Below are 11,797 nucleotides of genomic sequence, written 5' to 3'. Positions count from 1 at the left end.
ATCCCGCCCCCCCATCCTGTCCAACCCACCCCTCAGCCCCTCCTACAGACAATTACTGCTATAACTGCAGGACCTACACTCCCTGCCATTCAAGATAGGTACTTCTCGTAAAGGAAATAGTGTTGTGCTACTTTTAATACTGAAGGAGACCTGGTAACTGTAAAACACTTTACTCCTTTCAGCCCTGATGATTTAGCTGGATTTAAAAAGAATATGCCTAGTTTTGAGAGAACCATTTTTAGTTTTAAAAACATTAGAAAATATATTTGAAACTTATGACCCTACTTGGCAGGACATTGAAAATGTTTTAGGAGCACTTCTGACACATGGTGAGAAAGAGAGGATCATTAATCGTAATAAAAGTAAAGACACACCTAACTGGCCCCATAAAAATCCAAAATGGAATTACAACTCTCCAGCAGATATTAGAAAATTATATGATGGCAGGCAAGCATTATTAACAGCTGTAAAAGCTTGTGCTGACACAGAAGACATGTGGGACAAATTCGAAAAAACTAAATAGCGTACCGATGAAACTCCTACCCATTTTATGGATAGACTGATTGAGGCTGCAAGAATATATATGAACCTTGATTTAACCATAGAATGGGAATTAAAACATGTACGTAGACAATTTGTAGAAAATTCCTGCAAAGTAGTCAAAGACTATTTTAAGACTAATTGCCCAAATTGGGATAGAATGAGCCTTGAAGAATTAAGGCATCTTATGTCTTTAGAAGCCAAGAAGAACAGGAGGATGATACTGACTCCATAGATACTTTAAAAGCAGAAAACAAAATGCTAAAAGCAAAACTAAAAAATAAAGGGGAGATTAACACCCCTCTCCAAGAATCTAATACTCAGCACGCTATCTGTTCCTTTTGTGCAAAAAAGGGCCATACAATGATGACTTGTAGGAATTTCTTTTAAGTTTTTCAGAAATAATACCCAGCCAACAGATAACTAGGAATAACAACAGAAACAGGAATAGCAATAATAGTGATGATGATTCCAGGAATAGCAGTTTTAGGCATGATAAAAATGCTAAAAATAATGTGATGATAGCTCATACCAAATGACCCCACAACAGTATATCTCAAGTGGAGCTTGCCCCTGAACTAATCAGGGGGCTAATGCCCCTCAGGGGGGTGCCCATGGAGCCCAAGCATCTTTATGAAGGTGTGTGGGGGAGGGACAGCTTTGGAATCAGAAAGGGAAACCTTTGACTTTCCCGACCATGATGTTCTAATGCCTATTATCCCTATGCCATACATTTTTAATATATATATCTATAAATACTTAAATTTTCCTTTTTACAATTGAGAATGGAATTATTGCTATAAATCAACTAAACAGGTTAGAATTATGATAGTAATCGACTTTTGAATTCAGTATAATCATTTCTTGTGAAAGAAACTCTTGGATTTCTTTTTTAAGACAAAAGGAGAAATTAGAGGTCATAATTCAATTGCTGTTGGCCCAAAGGTTTCTCACTGCTGGTGTGAGCTTACCTTATTGGAGGCTTTACCCATCAAAACCTTGTTTTTGTTTTTTTATAAACCCTTACCTTCTATCTTAGATCCAATATTATGTATTGGTTCCAAGGCAGAAGAGTGGTAAGGGCTAGGCAATGGGGGCTAAGTGACTTGCCCAGGGTCATACAGCTAGGATGTGTCTGAGGCCAGATGTGAACCCAGGACCTCCCATCCTTAGTGCTGGTTATCAATCCACTGAGCCACTCAGGTGGCCCCCAAATCTTCTTGTTTTTCACTAATAATGCTTTTGCTTTCAGCCGCAAATGAGCCTATCAGCCCAGAGAAAATGAGCGGATCACAGATACCAGAGGAGGTAATTTTACTAATTTAATTCAGATTCTACTGTGACAATGATCAAATCTTAGGTCTGATGTCTCAGAAACATCCTACTTTATAACAACCTATCGGAGTTTGCCATTGAGTTCTTTATATAAGAAAGAAACAGCCTAGGTGTGTTGAACACAGTCCATTGTGGCTTTGTGGATTTTCCAATAGTTATAACCCTTTTAAACACTTTTAAAATCATTTTTATGTTCAAGGCTGGGTTTCAAGAGCTTGTGCTCATAGGTAACTGGTAGACTAAAGGGCTATATACAAATTCCTTTTTAAAGTATCTGAAGGGGAGCTAACTTGCATATTTTAAGTGTCTTCACCAGTGATTCCCAAAGTGGGCGCTAATGCCCCCTGGTGGGTGCTGCAGTGATCCAGGGTGTGGTGATGGCCACAGGTGCATTTCTTTCCTATTAATTGCTATTAAAATTTAAAAAAAAAAATAATTTCCAGGGGGCTAAGTAATATTCTGGAAAGGGGACAGTAGGCCAAAAAAGTTTGGGAACCACTAGTCTACACTAATCAAAGGGAGAAAACTGGAAAAAGGTCATAGTAAATTGCCTGGGAAAAGATTATATTACAAAAAGAAAAGAATAAGTAAAATACCAAAATTAACAGATTAAGAGATTAGACTTCAATCTACTGTAAAATCTTATTAAAGATGAGGAATTGAGGCAAACAGGATTAAATGTCTTACCCAGAGTGACAAAGCTAGTAAATGAGCCATGTTCAATAGGTGAAATATTTGACTAATTACAAGGAAACCATCAGCAAGGTAAATCTGGTAACATGAGTAAAACATCAAGTTTTATTCATCTAACTATACCTATGGTATATAGAGAAGTAAGTTTCCCTATCTTCAATAACTGACCACAAAATTCAAATCAGTCTTAGGGAAGAATGGAATGGTAAAAGAATAGAATTAGCATTAAATATCTACTATGTGCTATTACAAATAAGCTCACTTAATCTTCACAAAAGCTATTTTTAATCTTCATTGTATGGTTGAAGAAACTGAGGCAGACAGGCCATGTCTTGCCTAGAATCATATAGCTAATACCTGAGATAGGATTTGAACACATCTTCCTGATTCCAGGCGGAGAACTCTAGCAGCGAAGGCACTCAGCTGCCTCTATAAGGAAAATAAAGTAAAAGCAAAGGCAGTGTCAAAATAATGTGAAGGGACCAGCTAGTTTCTTCCCACCAAGAATGGGAAGGTACCATCAAAAGAACCGTAGTGCTTTTAGCATTACAATACCACAAGCACTTGCCACTTCATTAGCCTTTCACTTCACACAGCAGGACACATATAAGGAGTTATCAGAGAAAACTGAGTCTTGACCCTCCACCACCACCCCCACCCCCCACAGGCAGCCACTTCTATATGGAACCACCTCTCTTCCTCATACCCCAAATCTTTCCTTCTTTTCTCCCTGAATACCATGTCTCTCCACCACCACCATATATCAATGTCTCCATAATTATAGGTTTCCCTTGGTTTCTTTCCTTAACTAGCTTCTGATATCAACTCTTCTACTTGTTCTAACTTTTTACTTTTTCTGTGACTATAACTGGACTCTTGTCTATTTTCTCTGTCTCTCCTCTCAGAACTACACATAACTCCATTCTCTGAAAGGGTAGTTCCCAAAGAATTTCTTCCAACATTTTTTTTACCACTGGACCATAAATCTTCACGTTAAGATCATAACATGCATATGAATACAAATTCTAAGTGTTAAACAAGAGGGGGCTCTGAAATTAATGAGAAATTTGAAATGGCTAAATATTTATAAAGAAAATAGATACTTTTCTCCTATTTTGTCTAATTGGAACTCAAAAAATAAGTTAACATGCTTACTATTAGAGATACACAGATGGGGACATTTCCTGACCCCTATTCAGATAGATCTTGTCAGCATTTTTCAATCCCTAGAAATTCTAGGGAAGGCCTTACTAGGACAGGTTAGATTTCTCCATACAGAAATGGTCACAAGAATCAAGAAAGTTGAGCATATAATTTAGTAGATTCCCAAAATCTAGTTTAGTTGAAACAGTTTGTATATTAGTACATATTGGGGGGAGGGGGGAGGTGAAAAAGCTAAAAAGTGGGATGGTACCAAACTAACATGCCAAGAGCTAAGGAATTGTACATCTGTTTCTCTTTCTAGAAACCACATTCATCTGTAGTTATTGTAGTTGACCAAACTCGACTATCAAAAGACACCGAGTTAGAAATGAATGACATAAGTAATGACGTGGGCAAGGAGGATACCATCACAGAAAGTGATTATACCAGCACAGATGTTGATGATGTCACCCCAAAATCCGTGTGTGAGAAAGAGGAAATTTTTTCTGAAATCCAAAAGGAGAAACTAATACTAGAAGAACTAAAAGTGTCCTTGGACAAATGCCTCCCAATATCACCTGACTTAGGTCAGTGACTATAAAGCTAGGTATTCTTTTATTCTTAGTCCTTCATTTGAGTATAAAATAGTCTGGCTAATTCTTAGATTGCTTCATTCTATAACCTGTGACTTGGTAATCTAGCTTGTTTTGATGTTGCTAATCACTTGCTAAATCACTTTTGCCTTAAAGAGCAAGACAGTCTTTATAGCTATTACATATTCAGCCCTGAGTAAGAATATGATGCTTGCTGTCTTAATTCTAGTACCCTGATGCCTTAGTTTGAGGAAAAGTGGATATCCTTATGAATTTGGTGTTATAGCATAGTTTAGCTTTCCTCAAAATAGAAGTAAATGAAATATCCTATGGATTGTCAAAAATCTAAAATGTGGGTCCTAAATAACTCTAAACTCTAGTCTCTTTCTTCCCTTCATTAATTACAAAATATTTATCTTGTATGTAGCTTGCTTTGTATATGTCTGTTGGCATGTTGTCTTCCTCATTAGATTATAGGATCCTTGCGGGTTGAGGGGGAGACTGTCTTTTGCTACCTTTTGTATCCCCAATACTTAGCATAGTGCCTGGCATACAGTAGATGTTTAGTAAATGTTTGTTGATTTGGGAATATCATTCTAGTAGAATTATTCATGCTTTCTAAAAAATTCAATATAGTTAATATCCAAGACTCTTCAGAGGAAGATGATTATTTCCTAGAAGACGATTCAAGAGATGACAACAGCTATTTCACACCACTAGGCTCTCTGCCAGCTCACCTCCAGCCTCAAGCATATAGGAATGCTTTGGAAATTATCAGAGGTGCCAAGTATGACATCAGAGAGCTCTTGTACCAGCTCTATGAAACAATTGAATTGGTAGGATATTCTATTTCTAGTTCCTTCCTAATAGCTTTTTTACAGAATTTAAGTTAGATAGGACCTCAGAGGCCATCTAGCATCAAAAGTCCCTCCTTGTATAGGAATCATTTGACAAGTAGTCAACTAACTTCTGTTTAATGATCTAATAAAGAATAATACATTCATTATTTCCCAAGACAGCCAATAATGAGGGCACTCTGAATATGGGTAAGGTTCCCCCCACTTCCTACACAATTCCCTTATGTAGAACCTAAACCTGCTTTTGGATATAGCTTCTACCTTTTCCCCCTTCATACTTCCTACTAGGACCAACAGATTTTTAAAAAATCTTAACTTCTTGTCCACATTAACTTATTTTAGTACCTGAAGATAGCTATGCTACCCACTCTGCCTTAAAATCTTCCCTTCTCTGTTCATATGACATGGATTTAAAGCCTTTCAACATTCTGAATATTCTTTTGATCTCTACCACATCAGTGGTGTTCTTAAAATATGATGTCTAGAACTTATATTAGAAACTTAGCTCATGTCAGAGTCTTAAGCCCTATGTTAGAAACACTGCCTCTAGATGCTACCAAAGATCAAATAAGCTCTGACTACTCCCTTATTCATTAGACCCCATTGCCCAGGCATTCATCTTGATAAAAATAACAAGGTAGGACAGAAGTGGTGGTATGCATGGGTGGTGGGTTGTTAAAATGGTAGAAGCAAACTTAATTCTAGATTCCACTTACCCAAGCTGATTTTTCCCAATACAAATGTTTTGTTCCACCAGACTTATCAAAGCAAGCAAGGGTCTGAGAATCGCCAGAGTAGCCAAAAGGCACTATTTGAGCTGTGGATCAAGTGGAACAGGAGCCAGTCAGTAAATGCGGATTCACAGGTATTGGTCTTGTGGGACGTGGAATATTAATGTCAAAAAAATCTGTTTAGGTATTAAAAGGACAATCCCACAAACGTCTGTTCAGTTTTCCTTCTATATATTACAAATGCCAAATGGCCTCAAGTTTCAGGGAGTGTTCAGCTAGGAAAACTTTACCATGAAAATATTGAAGAATGGAGAGAACTAAAACTGGAGGATCAGGAAAGGTTTACCATAGGAAAATAACACATGAACTAAAATCCTTGAAAGTGCCTTGCAGGCACTTTCATGAGAGATAAGAGCATGAAAGTAGTATCCAAATTTGAAAGAACAGCAAGTAGGCGTCTTGGCTGGAATAAAATATGGGAAGGAGGAAGGGAAAAGTAAAATAAGCCTAGAAAGGCAACTGGAAATAATAAAAAATTCATCCTAAAAGCAACAGGAGCTCATGGAAAGTTCTCAAGGATACAACAGGCTTATGCTTCAGGAAGATTGCTTTAGCAGTTTTGTGGAAGTCTCATCTGTAAAGATACTCATGATATACTTTGAGGATAGATACACATAGCTTCTGTAGCTGTCATAGGTATTATTTAGTATGTGAAAATAAAATGGCAAAAATAAAAGGAAGCCTTAATATTAATCAGAAAAGATTTTATAGATGATAGGGATGTCTGCTACCCCTACAATAAGGTAAATTAAGAAGGAAGAAGAAAAGGTAATCAGCATAGTGACTTGAAATGAATTGAGGTTTTTTAGAATCATCCAGGTAACTAGATTATGACTCTTCTAATTAGGTGAGATCTATATTTTTCTTTTATGAGTCAGAAAGCTAACATTTTAAATGTGCCTATGGAGGAAGATTATCTTGCATTATTTTGGGGGATGGTGTAGGAAACTAGGGAGAATGTCAGGTTGGGAATAAGATTTAAGGCTATCAGTTTCTGGTTTTTTCCCCATATGCCATTTTATGGTTTAAGAAGCTATATCTAAGTGACCACTCATTAACATGTAAAAGCAAGTTTAAAATCGACCTTACTCTGGTGACAGTGGTGATATGAATCTGGAATTTATAAGACAGTGGTATTTGAAGGAAGCAAAGATTGGAATAAGGCAGACAAGTAGTCTTACTTGAGATTTGGGGGGAAATTAGCTAGAGGTCACGAGATGGCAAACAAGTACCAAGTCAGGAAGGAGAGAATTTCAAAAGACAGTGCTTGCTGAGTTGCAGTAGTGTAGCAGAGAGCAAAGAAGTTGTATCCCAGTTCTTCCTTATCCTGTATAAAGTATTTGAAAGGAAGAACAGAGCCTTGAAGAAGGTATTAAGGTACTTTCAGAAGAAAGCTAGATTTCCATAAATACTAGAATGTGAGGAAGGAATATAAGAAAGACCTAGAATCAAAAGATCATAGATTTGGAGTTGAAAGGAATCTTGGCATCCTTTTCATCTAGCAAAGGAAGATTTTAACTTTCCAAGCTAACAAGTAGTAAGCTAGAACTTAAACTTGGGTCTTGTAACTTCAAGTTTTGTGAGCTTCCTATGAAACTACAAAAAGACCCTCAGAAGAAAGAGGAAGATAAAGATGGGTGAGGCTTAGGGTTGAGTTCACTATAGATTATGAAGAGGTAGTCCAGATGTGTGATCTTTACTGATCTTACACAAGCAAGATTGGATTGTTCCCTAGGGTAAGTGATTGATATGGAAAAAAAGAAAACATCTCAGGGAGAAGGATCTGACTGATCTCCATAGAACCCTCAGCCCAAAGCAAATGAGGGAGACAGAAAATAGGTACTAAGGAGGTGGGATGGAACATCTGGGGTGCAGCAATCATCACATCAGCTAGTTCTAGATCCGAATAATACATTAAGACCACCTAGCCTTGTTGTAAAGAAAATTGGTTAGGGAGCTGTCTAAATTTAGCTTACAAAGGTATTCAAGCAGGATAATAGCAAGGAAAATAGAGATCTTGTCAGTCAATAAGTCCACCCTGGCAATTGATTCTTCCTTTTTAGTGTACTTTTTTTTTTTTTTTTTTTGCCCCAATCCAAAGATGACTTTTTAACAGTGACTAGAAGAATAGGCAGTCAGCCTAATGTTTTGTTTTGTTTTGTTTTGCAGTTAGCAAAAACTTTAGAATTCATCTAATTTTTACAGATGAGGATTGAGGTACAAAGTATCTTGCCCACAGTCCTATACATAGTAAGAGATCAGAAATTTAAATCGTCTTCCAACATCTAATCCAGAATTTTTTTTAAAAAATGTATCTTTGATTGCCTACTAATTATCTATGTACATATATCTTCTAAATCTACATAAAAGCAATTAAAAAGGTGATGATAGAAGGCTAAGGGCATTAGTATGAATCTTTAAGAAATCTAATATTTGTGCTAGAATGAGCAGCAACTACATATTAAGTACTTTCTGTCTTCCCTTTGTCTTTTAAAGCTCCTTGAAACCCGGACTCTGGCCATGTCCCGTAGCATTACCCTGAAATTACAATCAGCCTTCATGGACCTCATGCCTAAAATCCAGGGTCTCCCAAGCAGCCTACAAGACAGACTCCAACAGGCCTGTTGTGATATGCGGGAGCTTCATACAACCTTTTCCCTAAGTAATGGGTTTGAAGATCTAGACAGGTATCAACTGACCCATAGCCAGTTTATGCTGACCCAAGCCCAGGGAAGTATAGAACAACTGCTGTGTTTCTTAGAACATAATGTTCCTTCTGAGTGGGTTGTAGGACCACTTTGCCCTTCTGACTTTCCAGAGAAAGATGTGATAACAATCCCTAAGAAAACTCTTGAATTGTGATATGGAATCAGACTATCACTTCCCAGACTTCTGGCAAATAGCCTTGCACTAGTATATAGTTAATAAGTGTACTCTGTAATTTTTGAATTGTGAAAATAAAGTTGCATTGAAAATCATTTCAATTTTTGTGGATTATCTAAATGCAAAAGAGGAAATCCTAGATTTAGGAGTAGCTAGGTGGCCTAGAAGATAGTTGGAAAGACCTCAGATACTCAATAGCTTTGTGATCCTGGAAAGGTCATTTAACTCCTATTTGCCTCAGTTTTTAACTGAGTTAAGTGACCTGCCCCAGACCTATCTCTTATGAGAATATTTGAAGTGCTTAGCATAAGACTTGGCATACAATTTATTTTCATCCCACTAGCAATGAACTCTTCTTTGAGTTCTCAAGGGGAAGGAAAAGCAATAAGATGGAGAAAATCCAAAGGCCCTTGGTGGGATATGTCCTATACTTTGAGGATTTTTTTTGTTTTTTAGTCCAAATTTTATGAAACATTTCCATGTATAAAGATAGTATACAAATGAGATCACATATCTCCTACATACTAAATCTAATCCTCTAAAATCCAGCCCTCCCTATATCACAACATATGGTCAAGGTGGCCAACATGTACATATAAATTCTTTTATATTTTTTTGTTCACTTTCTGGAGGTATCATTCACAGTTTATTCTCCCAGGATTAATTCTGTGGTTGTATAATGCTCTGATTCTATTCGTTTCACTACTTGTCTTTCTGTAGTTCTTTCCAAGGTTTTTAAAAATTGGTCTGTTCATTTCTTATGGTTCAGTAGTATTCTATCACAATCATTACAATGTATTCAGCCATTCCCCAATTAATGGGCAACTTCTCAGTTTTCAATACTTTGCCATCACAGAGTTACTGTAGATATTTTGGAACAGGTGGGTTCTTTATCTCTTCCATTTATCTACTTGGGAAACACACAGCAAACTGGGTCTAAGGATTTACACAGCCTTATAATTCTGGGTGTAATTCCAAGTTGCTCTCCAAAAAGATATCAGTTTGTAGCTCCATCAATGGTCAATGGTGTTTTTGCACATCCCCTCCAACATTTGTCACTTTGGCTTTTTGTCATTTTAGCCAGTCTGAAGGGTGTGAGATCTCAGATGTTTTGGTTTGCTTTTTCTCTAATTGGTAATGATTTAGAGCATTTTTTCACATACCTATATATCACTTTTTCTTCATCCAAAAATTTTTCATCTCTTGTCCATTTCCCAATTGGACAATGACATACTATAAATTTGACAAAGTTCTCCATTTTAGATATGAGCCATCTATAAAATATTTACCCTTAATTTTCTGCTTTTCTAATTTTGGCAGCATTTACTTTATTTTTATTTTTAAAAATTTCAACTTGGCAGTTAGGTAGCTCAGTGGATTGAGAGCCAAGCCTAGAGATGGGAGGTCCCAAGTTCAAATCTGGCTTTGGGCAAGTCACTTAACCCCTATTACCTAGCCCTTACCACTTTTCTGCCTTGCAAGCAATACATAGTATAGATTCTATGACAGAAGTTAAGGCTTTAAAAAAAATTCAACTTAAATGTACTCAAAATTATGTGTTAAATTTCATAATGCCCTTCATCTCAAATTCCTCTCCTATCCATAAATCTGATAGGAAGTATGTTCCCTGTTCTTCTAATTGACTTATTTTAGTGAATGGTGCAAGATACAGGTTTGTACCTAGTTTCTGCCAAACTAGTTCCCAGTTATCTTAGCAATTTTTGCCTGTGATTTCTTATCCCTAGTACTTGGATCTATGATTTTGTTAAACACAAGATTACTATAGTCTTTTGCTGCTGTTATATATCTGTTCTACTCTTCTGTTTTACTTTTCTACTTTTTAGCTAGTATCAGTTTTGAGCATTAATGCTTTATTATTATTAATGCCCAATTTGTAATCTGGTGCTGCTAGACTTCCTTCTTTTACATTTTTTAAAAATTAATTCCTTTCATATTCTTGATTTTTTTTTATTCCAAATGAATTTTGATAATTTTTTCTAACCCAATAAAATTTTTTTTGTTAATTGGGATGGCATTGAATAGATTAGGTAGGATTGTCATTTTAATTAGCTATACCCATCCATGAGCAATTAACATTTCTCCAATTATTTAGATATGACTTTGGGTAAAAAGTGTTTTATAGGGTCAGCTGGGTAGCTCAGTGGATTGAGAGCCAGGCCTAAAGACAGGAGGTCCTAGGTTCAAATCTGGCCTCAGACACTTCCCAGCTGTGTGACCCCAGGCAAGTCACTTGACCCCCATTGCCCACCCTTACCACTCTTCCACCTATGAGACAATACACAGAAGTTAAGGGTATTAAAAAAAAATGTTTTATAATCATATTCATGTAGTTCTTGGGTTTGTTTTGGCAGGTATACTCCCAGGTATTTTATTCTATCTGTGATTATTTTAAATGTAGTATCTCTTTCTATTTCTTACTGCAGCACTTTGTTAATAATATAAAAATGCTGATAATTTATGTGAATTTATTTTATATTCTGCTACTTTGCTATTGGCTTCAACTAACTTCTTAGTTGAATTTCTAGGATTTTCCACATAACTATCATGTCATCAACAGAGGTGGTTTTATTGCTTCTTTGCCTATTCTGATTCTTTCCATTTCTTTTTCTTCTCTTATTATTGCTAGCATTTCTAATACCATATTAAATAATATTGGTGATAAAAAGACATCCTTATTTCACTCCTGATCTTATTTGGGAAGGCTTCTAGCTTCTTTCCATTCAGATAATATTTTTTTGAAAGTTTGAATGTTTGCGTGTTTGTCACTCTCTGCTGTTCTGTATTTTGCTCTTTTTTTCTCCATAGAAATTATCCAGGGTCAAAAGCTTTTTTGTTGCTTATTCCTTTTGCTACTAGTGGATTGGAGGTTCCTGCATATTGGTGGACATTGCTTTCTTAGCTTTTGTCTCACAAGGTTTTGCCTTGGTAGTATATTCCCTTC

General features: G+C 36.4%; 1 protein-coding gene across 1 annotated transcript in view; it reads left to right on the top strand.

The window, feature by feature from the left end:
* The window catches only part of LOC123250480 (perilipin-3-like), a 12,252-nt gene extending 3,438 nt beyond the window's left edge, over positions 1-8,814 (top strand). The window contains exons 2-6 of the mRNA XM_044679563.1: positions 1,793-1,848; positions 4,034-4,298; positions 4,941-5,140; positions 5,919-6,026; positions 8,449-8,814. Coding sequence (XP_044535498.1) covers positions 1,793-1,848; positions 4,034-4,298; positions 4,941-5,140; positions 5,919-6,026; positions 8,449-8,814 — 995 coding nt within the window. The remainder of the gene's footprint in view (positions 1-1,792; positions 1,849-4,033; positions 4,299-4,940; positions 5,141-5,918; positions 6,027-8,448) is intronic.
* The last annotated feature ends 2,983 nt before the right edge of the window (positions 8,815-11,797 follow it).

This window comes from Gracilinanus agilis, chromosome 1, assembly GCF_016433145.1.
Source record: "Gracilinanus agilis isolate LMUSP501 chromosome 1, AgileGrace, whole genome shotgun sequence".
Taxonomy (NCBI): Eukaryota; Metazoa; Chordata; class Mammalia; order Didelphimorphia; family Didelphidae; genus Gracilinanus; species Gracilinanus agilis.
Note: the sequence above shows the minus strand (reverse complement) of the source record. Positions and strands in the feature narration are given on the sequence as shown.